Source organism: Camelus bactrianus, chromosome 12 (genome assembly GCF_048773025.1).
Source record: "Camelus bactrianus isolate YW-2024 breed Bactrian camel chromosome 12, ASM4877302v1, whole genome shotgun sequence".
Taxonomy (NCBI): domain Eukaryota; kingdom Metazoa; phylum Chordata; class Mammalia; order Artiodactyla; family Camelidae; genus Camelus; species Camelus bactrianus.
Window position 1 is genome coordinate 51608133 of NC_133550.1, and position 15338 is coordinate 51623470.

Sequence of the window (15338 nt, forward strand, 5' to 3'; positions counted from 1 at the left end):
TTAGAAGAAATGGACAAATTCTTAGAAATGTATCATCTTACAAGACTGAACCAGAACGAAACAGAAGATGTGAACAGACCAACTACCAATAATGAAATTAGATCAGTAATTTAAAAACTCCCAACAAACAGAAGTTCAGGACCAGATGGCTTTACAGGTGAATTCTATCAAACATTCAAAGAGTTAATACTATCCTCCTTAAACTATTCCAAAAACTGCAGAGGAAGGAAGATTTCCAAACTCATTCTATGAGGCTAGCATCACCCTGATACAAAAATCAGACAAAGATACCACAAAAAAAGAGAAAACTATAGGTCAATATCACTCATGAACATAGATGTAAAAATCTTCAACAAAATACTAGCAAACTAACTCCAACAACACATTAAAAGCATCAGATATACACCATGATCAAGTGGGATTTATCCCAAGGATGCAAGGATTTTCCAATATCTGCAAATCAATCAATGTAATACACCGCATTTACAAATTAAAGAATAAAAACCATATGATCTTCTCAATAGATGTAGAAAAAGCTTTTGGTAAAGTTAACATCCATTTATGATAAAAATGCTCCAGGAAGTGGGCATAGAAGGAACATACCTGAACATAATAAAGGCCATATATGACAAACCCATAGCTAACATCATACTCAATGGTGAAAAGCATTTCCAGTAACATCAGGAATAAGACAAGGATGTCCACTCTTGCTACTTGTATTCAACATAGATTTGGAAGTCCTAGCCATAGCAACGAGAGAATAAAAAGAAATAAAAGGAATCCAGATTGGAAAAGAAGAAGTAAAAATGCCAATGTTTGCAGATGACATTATAGTATACATAGAAAACCCTAAAGACGCCACCAGAAAACTATTAGAGCTCATCGTGAATTTGGTAAAGCTGCAGGATACAAAATTGAGACACAGAAATCTGTTGCTTTTCTATACACTAAAAATGAACTATCAGAAAGAGAAAATGAAATGATCCCATTTACCATTGCATTGAAAAGAATAAAATACTTAGGAATAAACCTACCTAAGGAGGTTAAAGACTTGTACTTGGAAAACTATAGGACACTGATGGAAGAAATTGAAGAAGACACAAACAGATGGAAAGATATACCATGTTCTTGGGTTGGAAGAATTAATGTTGTTAAAATGACCATGTTACTCAAGGCAGTCTACAGATTCAGTGCAATCCCTATCAAATTACCATTGACAATTTTTTGCAGAAATAGAACAAATAATTTTAAAATTTATATGGAAAGACAAAGACCCTGAATAAATAAAAGACCGATAAGGGGTTAATATTCAACATACATAATCAGGCCTTACAGCTCAACATCAAAAAAAAAAACCCAATTAAAAAATAGGCAGAAGAACTGAATAGATATTTTTCCAAAGAGGAAATGCAGATGGCCAACAGGCACATAAAAAGATGCTCATCATCTCTAAACATCAGGGAAATGCAAATCAAAACCACGGTGAGATATCACCTCACATCTGTCAGAAATGCTATCATCAAAAAGAACACACATAACAAATGCTGGAGAGGATGTGGAGAAAAGGGAACCCTTGTACACTGTGGGGATGTAAATTGGTGCAGCCACTGTGGAAGACAGAACGGAGGTTCCTCAGAAAATGAAAAACAGAACTACCACATGACCCACAATTCCACTCCTGGGCACATATCTGAAAAAAAACCCCACTAATTTGAAAAGATACATGCACCCCAATGTTCATAGCATCCATTATTTACAATTGCCAAGGTATGGAAGCAACCTAAGTGTTTATCAACAGATGAATGGATAATGAAGATGTGCATGTATACAGTGGAAGTCTACTCAGCCATTAAAAATGAAATTTTGCTGTAGCAACATAGATGGACTTGGAGGGCATTATGCTAAGTGAAATAAGCCAGAGAAAGACAAATACAGTGTGATATCATTTATATGTGAAATCTAAAACAAACTAGTGAATAAAACAAAAAAGAAGCAGACTAACAGATACAGAACACAAATTATTGGTTACCAGTGGGGAGGGGAGAGGAGAAGGGGAGGGGCAATATAGGGGTAGGTGATTAAAAAAGTGCCTATTATGGGATTATAAAAAAAGTGTGAAATTTTTGAAAATTGTAAAGTACTATAGAATTTAAGCTCTCTCATTCAATTAAAAATACAAATAAAAATTTTAAATGAATATCTGTATCTTAAAATGATCACTAAATAAAAAATAATAACACAATAATATATAGAACCAAACATTGTAATTCATTTTTATAAATCATGGCTATTACACTTCTGTACAACAATGGGCATTGTAGTGATCCCATTTCATCAAAAAGTATAAAGTTTACTTGAGGTCTAAGTAAAAAAATAAATAAAAGACTTATCTCTACTTCCGAACAGGAAATGTATAAGATTTTTTTAAAAATTTGACTTATATTGAAGAAATTCTATACAAAATTTTTTCAATTTTATGATTAATTTAATTTCTATACTGTGTACTAAAATATATGCATATATTACATACATCAACAGATATTAACTCCAGGACAATGAAGTAAAACATACTCTGAATGAAATTTAGATGCAGTATTTCTCAGAACTGAGGAAAAAACAAGTGTTTCCTCAAGTAAATCCTTTGATGACTGATTATGGTGCATTGAATCTAAGGTGACATTTTAAAATAAATGCTGAAGAGTATGAGTTCAAGATGGTTTGTACCTTCATGCATAATTCAAATTTCTAAATGTGTAAAGGAGATTTTATCCTTTAAGTACAAACGGACATACATATACAAGACTCCATCCCTAGTAATTATAATGATATTGTTAAATAAGTGAAATAATCACCAATTAAAAGAGGGAACAGAGAGGACCCTTGGACCCCTTTACCCAGTTTGCCGCAATTTATGTCTCACATAATTATAGTATAATATGAAATCGGGAATTCAATATCGGTACCTATATGTAGATTCAGACATGGAAATAACCACCTTTCATCACCACAAAGCTCTCCCTATTGCTACCCTTTTACAGCTACACCCACCTCTCAGGGAGAGAGGTGTCCACCAGCCCTAACCTCTGGCAACCGCTAACTTCTCTAAAGTCATCATTCTAGAATGTTGTATGAATGAAATTATTGTAGTATGTAACCTTTTGAAACTGGCCTTTTTTCAGTCTGCTTAAAGCACTTAAAATCCATCCAAGTTTTGTGTACTAATAGTTTTTTATTTTTACTGCTGAGTAGTACTCGTCCATGGTATGGAAACAGATTAAACATTACTGTGTAAACACCCAAATTCCATTATGTATAACAGCCATTTGTTAATCCAATAGCTGAATATATATAACCGTCCAAGAGACGTTTCCAAAAATAAAAACAAAGCTCTGAGTAATTGTTCCAAGACATTTGTATCTTTACAATCCAGTGCACAGGGTCTGTCACTGAGCCTCCCTCATTTCAGGTAAACACAATCCAGTGTGTCTGGCTCTTACACTGTAATACATCCTCTGGGGACAAAGTCAGGAACTTAGGAGTGTTTTATGTTGCTATACATCTAGCCTATAGTATAAAATTTACAGTTGCCTCAAAGTATTTAGGTGTTATTCTAAGATGCAAAATATAGGTTAAATAATACTGTTCTCTTCCAGTATTGCCTCAACAATGCTCTAAAATGTGCTATTATTTTGAGAATCCACTTATAACCTCTATTAAAAAAAAATATACCCAAGCCAAAGTGAATTTGACTCTCCTGAAGTTGAAGAGGTAAAAAATTCAGAGACAGCACTAAGATGAACCCATTGTGAGTGAAATAATTTACTTATATACTGCGGGAATTAGAGTACACAATACTTTTTATTCTTAAAATCTCTTGCCCGGGGGCCCCACCTGCTCAGTCTGGCTACACCAAGCATTGTGGAGGAGACAGAAAAACATCATGGAGAGTGGAGAGCGGTGAGGCAGGGAACCGGCCCAAAGCTACCCGGCGAAGGGAGCTGATTGACGTCGAGTGAGGATGGCAGGACATCTGGCAAAGTGGCGGGAGCTCCCTCACCCGTCACTCTGCTCCTACCACGACTGTTCCTCAGGACCAGACAAAATGCCACCTGCGCCCCTTTATTTCTGCATCGACTCCCAGCACTCCCTGGCTCACTGAGAGATCTTCAATAAGTGTTAATATAATTGATGTTCTCCATCATCATTTTGGCCATCGTCAGCTGCTTGAATTGCTAGGAGAAGGCTGCCAAGGTTTTGGAGAAAACTATAGCTCATTTATCATATAACTAAGATACCCCAATTCAGACTAATTCAATTTTTTAGAATTAATTGGATGCTTAACTAATTGCCCAATAAATTGTGCTGAAGGAGGCAGGGCACATGAATTTTTCACCTTCCAAAGTTAATCACTACCAACCCCTCATTGTCTCGTGGCTTAAGATTGTCTTATAAATAGAGAGTGAAACAAGTCAGAAATAAGAAAAGAAATAACTCTTGAAGCTGTTATTAACATTTCCGACTCTACAAGAGATAAAAAGCCATATTAACCACATTGCGATGGCGCATCAACTTGGGTTTACACTTTATTACCCAGGGAGCAAGAAGGTTTACCCTTAAGAATCAAGTCCTGTGATTGAGTGACTTAAGTTTGTATCATTTTGGACAGTTAAAGTTTGTAAGTGTTTTACTAGAATTATCCCACAAACTACATAAACGTCTGTTTAAATAGATTAAAAAAAAATTAAAAGTGACTTACATTTGCTGAAAGTTGAGATGTGAGGGTAGCAACTTTTTCTTGTGATGCAACAAGCTCTCTCCGTAGTTTATGGATTTGCTGAGTGTAATTAAAAAAAAAAACATTCAATATGCTAGGAGATTTTTACTTAAAACCAACAATTCAATCCAAGAAAGCAAATACTATAGTTAGCTCATTCTACTCCCGTGGTATCAGCACTGACTCCTAAAAATTGAATGTGAATAATGGCCGCCCAGTAACAATTACGTGTCACTTGGAAGAAGAGGGGTAAGTGTCTATGTTCAAAACTGAGACTCAGATCTGCAAGTTAAAGGATGCTCACTTGTTCAATCTGCCATCCCTGCCTGACTCAGGAACCGGTTAACTTTCTCTCTGCCCCTTGCATCTCTAGAAATTTGTGGTAATAAAACTCAGGTGGTATGATCTTTTCTTTTTTAAAATTAAATATACATATACATATTTTTTCTGGGTATTTGTAGCATAAAGTACCCCATGTTATTTTTCTCTCAGTTTTTGTGTATTTATTTTTATTCTCTTTAATTTGGCAACTTCTCAGAAGCTGAAGAGTATCCTGCAGTCACTGAAAACTGGCTTTAATCCAAAATTTAATGATTCTATAAAAAATAATTTTATTGGCTGGAGAAGAGGAAGCCTTCCCAAATCTTTATTAAACTGTCCTTTTTCAGTGAGTTACTATGAGCTCCAGACAGAAATGCTTCATAAAGATTTAAAAAAAAAAAGGGAGGGGATCAATAATACTGTGCAAATAACTACACACCCCAGCAAGATAAGTATACTATTAATATACCATTTTTTTTTCCTTTTTGGTTAAGTTCACACTCGAAGTGACCCAGAAAAAGGTGAGAATATATCGTATTGTGTATTTAAAATTTTAATTTAAGCACTTTATTATAATTTAATATACATGTCTTATGTTCCCATGAAATATTAAGTGATTAATAAGACAAGTTACTGAGATGCAGACATTTTACTTTGATGATTCTCATTTCGTAAAAAACAAGTCTGCTATTGTTGCAGTTTGACTTTTGAAATACTGTCTTAGTTGGAAAGAGCATTCTTGACATAATCCATTAACTGTATTTTTTTTTTCCACATTAGATTTTTGTGGAGAAGAAATGGTGGCCAATATTGAGAGACTCTAAGAAAGAAGTGAACTTTAAGCTGGAAGTAGCAACACGGTGTATGTTTATAATTTCAACAAGTGTGCTTTCATTTCACCCAGCCCCAAAGAGTATCTGGGTTATATTCAAATGCAGATGACCATGAATATTTCCAGAGAGCAGGATATCTATTTTATTCTTAAACCAATGCAAATTCAAAGAGCCTTTCTCAGATTAATAGTCTCTATTCCATGATCCCATTTCTATTAAAATATAATCCAGAAAATCTTCAAGTAACGTAAATTGTTTTTTAAAAAACCGAGACCCATTATGGGGCACAAATAATGATAGGGGGTTGTGTAACTACTAATACGGCAAATAGATGTAGCATTGCTATACTGCAGTGGCTACATGTATTATACCCAACGTTAGATGTTTTTCCATGTCCATGGATGGAAACAGCTTAGGTCTTTCAAAATCATATTCACTCTTTAGTCTAGCAATTATACAGATAAAATTGATATGATCTATACCTTTTCAATATATTTTTAAACACAATACACATTTTACTTTAAAAGGTTGATAGAATAAAACTTCAAAGGGAAGAATTCCTTTGCAGAGGCTGTTGCCAATGCATGCATTTTCTTTGCTCAGTGTAAAACCAATCAAATAGTCATTAGCACACCTTGACTAAAGGCCTAATTATAGCCCTCCTGCTCTCCTTGGCCAGGACAAATTTATACAAAGGGAAAGGAAGAGAATGATCTCTCCAGGTTGCAATCTAATTTGTATGTGATTGCGATGAAGTGTGTCTTTGCGAAATGTGTATCATTAGAACAACACACCACTCCAGACATCAAGGGGTTAGAAGCAGCAAAGTCCTGGCACCACATAATAGATGGGCTGAGATGCTGGGAGTTTGTGTTGTGAAGGTCTAGTGCCTAAAATTCAACAGTTTTGTTAATCCTATGCACTTAGTCTCTTGGGTTTGGGGGGTGGAGGGGTAGAGACTATAACAAAATATACCACAGTCATTCATTCATCAGAAATTTGGAAGTGTTCACTACTAAAGACAATTTATTAGCTGTGGAGGTACCATTCCAGTCTAGAACGCGAGAAGAGAGTTTGCTTCTAAAAACCTTCCTTCCATATTCTTTTAGGAGGGAGTACCCAAGACCATTTATCAACTGGCTGCTGGAGAGTGACGCTGTTGTATCACAGAGCCCTCTAGTGGCAGAAGACACTCATTTCATCATAAATGTAAATAAAATAGTCAAATGTAAAAATGTTACAAGGTTTTTACCTCTGAATGAGCCTTTTCTTCAGCCTGTAAAATAAAAAAAGGAAAAAGAATTGAACTATAAACAATTAAGTGTCAATTCGTTCCACAAGTTTAAATGAATAAAATTATATTGTGTATTTAAAATGTTATTTTGGTCTAACATAAGAATATAGTAAAATACATGACATTATCAAATTAAAATAGTAAAAACAGAAACCTTTAGAGTGGTAAATGAATATTTCTTTATATACAAACCATGTATTTTAAAAATATAGGTTATTTGATTTATGGAGATATAATATGTCTTAAAAGCAAAGTATAGAATTAAAAGTGACTCTCAGATCCAGAACATAAACAACAAAAACAAAATAATTATAAAAGTATACTCTAAAACAAGGTGAGTGCAGAAAACAATAAAAGAGTGGATTTTTTTTCATGTAGACCTAAGGAATGTACTCCATAAAATTACAGAGATGTTTAGCCAAGACGTAGGAGTCAGACTTTATTCTGTGATTTAAGATCACAAGGAATGCCAAATAAAACTAGAGAAAAATATTGGACTGTACTGATAAGCACAGAAAATCCCCTTATTAGTTTCTATGTTTACTTTTCCTAATGATTATTAAATAAGTTTATTGGGCTGTGAGTCAGCAAAACACTAAAACACCCAGGTGGCAATAGTGGCTGACAGGATATGCAGATTATGGAAATGAGGACCGTGGTAGGACCTCAAGGGATGTTTTGGCTTCAGTTGCAGAAAACTCCTAGCTCTGGTTTTCTTCTTTGCATTGGGTTGCAAAATGCCAGAAAATGAGTTATGTGTGCCATTACATTTGGGAAGCTCCCTCATTCTGGAAAAAGCTGAAGAATGCATAATATTGCTGAACATTAGAAGCCTGCTCATTGCCTTGAGCAGATCCAATGCTGAAAAACAATCTCCTATCTCTCCTTTTGGGACATTTCCTTATTAATTGATGCAGAAGTACATGAACCACTTCCTATCTCTTCTTATCCTCTAGGAAACATAACATAAAACAAAGTAAAATAACTCTCAGGATATTTTTTTATGCATAAGCATCTCTTTTAAACTGAATTTGTCTTTCCTATATTTCCTCTATTCTTAAAAATATATATATAGTTAGTAAAACAGTGGTTAAAGAATAGCATGGTCAACTAGCAGAATCCCAATAGCCTTTATGAGAAAACTATGTCTTAAAAATAAATGCTAACATAAAACTTTAATGTTTTACATCTCAACTTTCCTTTTGTAAGTGAAGATTTACTATTTTAAAATTATAATAATTTCAAGGTTTCATATAAAGTTTACTTTCTGAATCAGACATAGCAAAGGAATTTTAAGATACAGATTTCATAGACCAAAAGAAAGCTGGAGGTCGTTTGCCTTGAGACATATGGCAAGATTAACTAAGAGTATTTGGTTTCCCGAAAATTTTGCGTATTTGCTGCCAGTTTATTCTGTCCAAATCCTGCTGGTAGGCTTGCTGGGATGATATAAAATTGATATTCAATAAGTAATTTCTGTATTTTTAAAAAGCAATGTATGCTATTTAAAAAAAATAGTCAAGAAAGACATTCATCACATTTTTTCATTAAAAACCCTGAATAAGTTACAGGCACTAGTCATATGCATAACTACTACATGTTAATTCTATATATACTATGTACTATGTAGAATGACGTTCTTTTTGCTGATTTTTTCAGAACTATCTTTTTCTTTAACCTTTGCCTTCTTTCATACCCTGAGGTTAGCAACACTGGGTAGGTGTTACTATAAAGTTGAAGCAATGAGCCAGAATGTTAACAGTCTATTTCTTTCAGTGGGTTAGGCATGGGATTGATGACGTCATGATGGCATATGATTACTTGCCATTTTTAAATGTTGATTTTGAAGTTGGCTCAATATCTTCAAGGATGGTAAACAATATAAAACCCTTTGCCTAAATAAAAATATATTAGATATTCTTTATTCTGCAAGCTGTTACTCAGCCATTCATTCACCCAAACTCACTAATTAAAAAAATTTACTTTAGCGTTACCTATGTGTTAGGAAATATGCTAAAAGGATCCCCAGCGAACTAACCATGGTCCTTGTTCTTATTAAACCAATACAAAATAGAGACCACGTATGAAACTGGTTCAATAAAAATTTTAATATACAGCAAATCAGAAAACATTTATTGCAAGGATCAAAAATTTATATGTTTCACAGGAGTAGACATATAAAAAATAGAAAGAGCCCTAAAAAAAAAATCACACAGCCTTCTTAGGCTTTATTTTATTTCCCCACTTTTCATAAAAATAACGAGGAGGATTTCTCTTCTACAAGAAATGCAACAGCACAATAATAACTAACAACAACAATAATAACTAACAACAAACTGGCTTCAGTGTCAGGGAGAGAAGAATTGGTGGATACTGGCCTGAGATGACACACCACCTAAAAGAGGTGATGCCAGGTGACTAGAAACCTGCAGGAATCTCACTTCCCTGTTGTTAGACATTCCGATTACTTTAAAAAGGAACATGGAAATTTGAATTTTTAGGTAAAACTTCAGATTTCACAGTGTTGGCTTGGATTTAGGGTCTGTATCATTACATAAATGTTGGCCTACAAACTCTAAATTTGCCAAAGGTAACATCGCGGCATGTCAGATTGGGTCTGTGATTTCCAACCAGTTTGTAACTTTTCTCAATCTTTCTGCTCAAAAATCCTATAAGGTGATTTACTTAGCTTTATAACAAGACACTTTAAAAAATTCTACCAAATTATAACTGGTACAGATTTCAAAAGTTACAATTGGTAGAGATTTCAAAAGTTGAAAGGGTCCTTTCAAGTGGCTTTGCTAGATTGGTAATGTTGCAGGTAAATGTTCTTTGCAACAAGTCATCTTTGTTAGTTCAATATTTTTAATCAAAACTTACGATCCCATAAGTTGCATAAATGATGGTGTTAAATACTGTTTATACCCATGGTTAGCACGAGCAATATTTTGCCTAATGATGGTACATAGGGTCTAAAAGTCCTCTATAAAAAGAATCTTATTTTTCCTAAACCCTTTAATTTTTTGATGAAGGAATACCATGCACAATTGTGTTAGGCGTACATCACGTAATTCCCAAAGGGGAAATTCACAAAGACTATGATATAAATGGTACTCCCTAGAACCACACAATTTACAATGTTCTGTAATTTACGGAACATAACGACCCTGATCTTCTTTAATTATTGCAGAAATCCCTTGGGACAGATAGGATAGGTCTGAGCTGTTCACCAACTTTACGTCACAGGTATAGTTGAAAGAAATTCACCAACTAGCCTGATGTCACACAATAATTACTGAGAGAGTCAGGCAAAGACGTAAATCAAGTGAATCTTTATCTGGAGTCCTTAAGGAGGAATGAAAAAAATGATAAACTGATTTTTCACTTCATGGTTTAAAAAGCACTTTCACAGATACCTTTTCATTGCCATTTGAATCAGTGCACGATAACAGGGGACTGGAGAGAGAATCACTCCTCATCTTTGATTTTTCTCTTGATTATGCCTACAAATATGCATTTATTTGAATTGTCTCACCACAGGCTGTCAGTTCAAGCATGTAATTCACATCATTTCCAGTATCACTATTTAAATTTCCTAATTTCCTAATAATATCCCCTCTGCATGTATTTTGATCACCTAATTCATTCTTTTACACTTAACATTAGGGTCTGTGTCATTATATAAATGTTGGCCTATAACTATGTGTATACAGTCTCTTTATTTTAATCTCTGTTCACATCTCATATTGTACTCAACACAATACTTACCACTGAGGCTTTCTAATTGTCCTTATCATTTTGACATCTGCTCCTATAAACCAGTAATTTTTAAAATTTACTTTGTTTCCTATAACCCTGCAATATCCAATATAGTAGCCACTAGGCACATGTGTCTACTTAAATTTAAATTAATTAAAATTAGTTCCTCTTTCATACCATTCACACTACAAATACTCAACCACATGTGGCTGGTGGTTACTGTATTCGATAGTACAGGTATATTTTTATTATCACAGAAAGGTCTATTGGACTCTGGTATATACTAATTAGCCACCTGCTTTTCCTCAACCCATGCTCTTTTTCTTCTTGAGTTTTTCTCAGGCTTCATGAAGGTAGTTTTTTATCCGAATGTTGTTTCTGTATATATTTAAAATATGATTATAACAGTGCTGCATCTTTTGATGTTATATAGAGACTTCAATGACAGGGGTTTAAGCCAGACTACATCTCCCCACAAGCAGTGGCCCTGGACCAACAGGAGGAATATTATGCCTCCACACAGTTTTTTTTTTTTGTGTGTGTGTGTTTTCCCAGCACATTTTTACATTTCTCATGTCTTTATCCATTTGCCTAAAACAGTAGATTTATTTAAATACTAACAGTGATATATAGACTTTACTGGTAATTTTATAGATTTGGATGGCAATCTTAATCATTAAAAGGAGAAATGACAAGAAAAATACTGCCTCTACCAATGACAGTATGATCTTGAGTAACTCTCTAAGGCATTTTTATTGTCTAAAGCAATAAATATAAAAAGAGGGCTGATTTATTTTTAACTTAATGAAAATGAGCCAAAAAATAATGATTGCCCTTAATGCTTTATTAATCAGTGATAACTGAGGCTTTAAATTTTTCATGAACTTTTCAATACAGGGTCAAGGATTACTCACAGTACTCAAGCCTCAGTGAGAGTCATAAACTAAAATGTTCTTCACTCTTACCTAGGATGAAGGAACCCTCTTATAAAACATAACTTCCTATAGATTTTTTTTTGGAAAAAGATGAAATTATAATAAGTGCACAGAAAAGTCACTTTGGTAAAAACAAAATATAACTTCACACATGGGAAAATAAGCTGATACAGCCAGAAAGAGAAAGAAAAATACCACATGATATCACTTACATGTGGAATCTACAAAAAAAAGACACAAATGAACTTATTTACAAAACTTAGACTCACAGACATAGAAAACAAACTTATGTTTACCAGAGGGGAAAGGGGATAGGGAGGGATAAATTGGGAATTCAGGATTTATAGATAATAACTACTGTATATAAAATAGATAAACAACAAGGTCCTACTGTATAGCACAGAGAGCTACATTCAATATCTTGTAACGGCCTATAATGAAAAAGAATATGAAAAGGAATACACACACACACACACACACACACACACACACACACACATATACACAAACATATGTATGACTGAATCATTATGTTATATACCAGAAATTAACACACTGTAAATTGACTATACTTCAATAATAAAAAATTTAAAAAATAAAAAATAAAATGGAGAAAGCAGCATACAACAATCATCAGTCATGGCTCAGAGAAGCCAACACAGAAAAGTGGTCAACATTATAAGATTACAGTGGAGCACAGTACATGATTTCAGGGATTCTGAGTCATACCCCATCAATTTATGAAGTTCAGTTCCCCATCCACTCACTGATTATAATGAGCACATACAAGTCAAGTGGAAGCACATATGAATGAGCAATAGAAGGGCTGGTAGAGCATCTCCCGTCTTATCAGGGCTGCAGTAGCTTGGAGCACACCCTCGTCTCACTGTGCATCTGCTGTGCTAATGTCAACCTATCTAACCATGTGCGTGCTTGGCAAAAGCAGTTTTTCTTAGCAGCCAACACTTACCGTAGAGTAAAGAGAAGATGTGCTGGAGACCAGTGATAATGAAGAGCCGTGAACTGAAGAAAGGCAAAAAAAAGAACAAGAGTTGAAATAATGAAGTCTGCTCAGAACCACCAGGCCTGAAGAACAGGTGGCTAAGGAGATAAAATGACAGCGAGATATATGCATCTGAGAACAAGCCCACTGTCACTTTTTACAGACTCAGATATTGAGACATGGGAAGGTCCCACACCTGTCCCCTAAAACACCTCCTGCATTGTGTTACAGAGAGTTGACAAGTCCAAGTCCTTGCAGCATGCTCTGTGCATACTGAAAACCAGAGTCAACTCCCACACACAAAATAATCAGAAAGTCAGGGACACCTAAAGTTGCCATGAGAGTTTAAACTTTTAAAAAACTTCAAGTATTGATTTATTTAATTTCATTTTTATACAACAAAGGTCCAGAACAGTTCTTCCTCTTTTCTTTGAGGGGTAATACAGTTATTTCTGCTTATTCATCCATTAAATAAACATCATGTGAGTGCACACAGTGTGACAGGCCCTTGCTAGATCCCGGGAGTATAAAATTGAACGTCATAATCCTAGGAGCTCAAAAAGAAGTAGAAAGGTACATAACTAAAAAGATAATCACAAAAGGACCATATAAATGGCATCAAGAGCAATGTACTGGGCACGACAAGAGAACATGGGGGAGGGAGTGCTTATGACCCGGTCTGGAGAGGCCTCGGGAAGCTGGGGAGGGTCATGTAGCGTCAATGAAAACAAAGGGGTGAATTTGAGACCCATCAGGAAGAACCTCTTTAAAAGGGATGTGGGTCAAAAGAGGAATGAGGTTTGTATGACTCCCAGCTTCCTAGCTTGAGCAAATCTCTCTGTGAGATGTGGAAAATGTTAGTTGTACTTAAAAAAAAAAAAAGCACATTCTTTAACCTCTAATAACACCGGTGTGAACGCTGAGTGTCAGCGTGGTGTACCGGAAGGAAGGTGGTGGATGAATCAGTAGATCCTATTTTCAGTCTTTTTCTGCTACTTACTATTTATAGGTCTATAACCTTAACGTTTATGGTTCAGGCTCCTAACCTGTCACTATGAGCACCTGGCAGGGCATCAATAAAGTTCCTTCTATCTCTCTGCCCAGTAATGCCTTGATTTTAGACCATCATTTAAGCATCACAATAGTTCAGCATTCAATGCATAGACATCAAAAAGCCATCTCGCCCACGGAGGCTGGCTCTCAACAGCTCAGATGATTTAATCTTAATACATGGAAGGCAAGAATCTCCCAGCATATTAAAAGCATTATCTCTGCAAATGAGGCACTCTAGAAAGCCATCAGTATGCTGAACAAATAATTTCTCCAGTATTATAAGAACCCTGTTTGAAGAAAATGCTAGAAACATTTCAGAAAAGCAACAACGTTACATTTCAGATGAGTTATATCTTGCCTACACTTGCAGCAATCAGCAGGCTCTCACCATCTGTCACAGTGAATTCAGTGGTTTGGTTAATATCCCAAAAGGCAGTGGCAACTCTAGTCAACGGATTTAGGGCCAAGCATGTTAAATATACAGTGGTGACCTGAAGACCAGGAGTCAACTTTCGCAGCTGCCTAAATTCTAGTCAGAAGGTACTTTAAATAAGAAGGTAGGAAGAGGGAAGAGAAAGGAACAGACCTACTCTTTTCAACCTTTGAAATTACAGATACAGAAAGCAGGGCTCATACAGTTACGAAACCTGTTCAAGTTCATATCACAAATAAACGGATGACTAGAGGTTTAAACTCTGGTATGTTTCAAGATCTAGAGTTCTTTCTTTTATACAAACTTATGAAGGACTAGGAAAGAACGGTTTATCACATATCTGATTTTTATTCTCATCTATTCAAACTTCTATGTTTACTTTTATTTTATCCTTGGCTGACAGGCTCTATAATATGTGTACTACAGTTTTCCTTTGTGGGTACTTGGAAATCATTCATTAAATCAAAGACAAAAAATCTCTCAAATATTTCTATTCGACATGTGAAGTTATACTGTTCAGAAAATTATATATATTTGAAAATCCATTAAGCCTCCAAAATTTTTCAAAGAGTTTTTATTACAGACTTTTCACATAGACCTTTACAACCACAAAAGTATTTATTAGGCCAGGTGAGAATTTTATCGTAATGGATAAGGAAATGTAACTTGGAAATCAAAAAGTAGCACCATATGAATTCTAAAATGATATGATCATAAAAGCTAAGACCAGAGAGGGTTTCTGAGAATAAAAGTCGGCAGCATGTGGTTGTCTCATAAGAGAATTCTTCCTGGTTTATGTATCATGGTTTCTTAACTGAAGTGTCAAACAAAACATTCACTCTGGTATTTGGCACACCTGTAAAGTTACGCAGATTTCTGTATGAGAACGCTGGATTTATTCTGAGCTATTCTACAGCTAGGTATTACTTTAAA

At 34.9% G+C, this 15338-nt stretch overlaps 1 protein-coding gene across 12 annotated transcripts in view; it reads right to left on the bottom strand.

Annotated features, from left to right (window-relative positions):
• Window positions 1-15338, bottom strand: part of NAV3 (neuron navigator 3) — an 813571-nt gene that overhangs the window by 53341 nt on the left and 744892 nt on the right. For all 12 annotated transcript variants that reach the window (XM_074375364.1, XM_074375362.1, XM_045519434.2 and 9 more), the window contains 3 exons: window positions 12887-12939; window positions 7181-7204; window positions 4757-4834 (listed from right to left, as the gene is read on the bottom strand). In XM_074375364.1, coding sequence (XP_074231465.1) covers window positions 4757-4834; window positions 7181-7204; window positions 12887-12939 — 155 coding nt within the window. The remainder of the gene's footprint in view (window positions 1-4756; window positions 4835-7180; window positions 7205-12886; window positions 12940-15338) is intronic.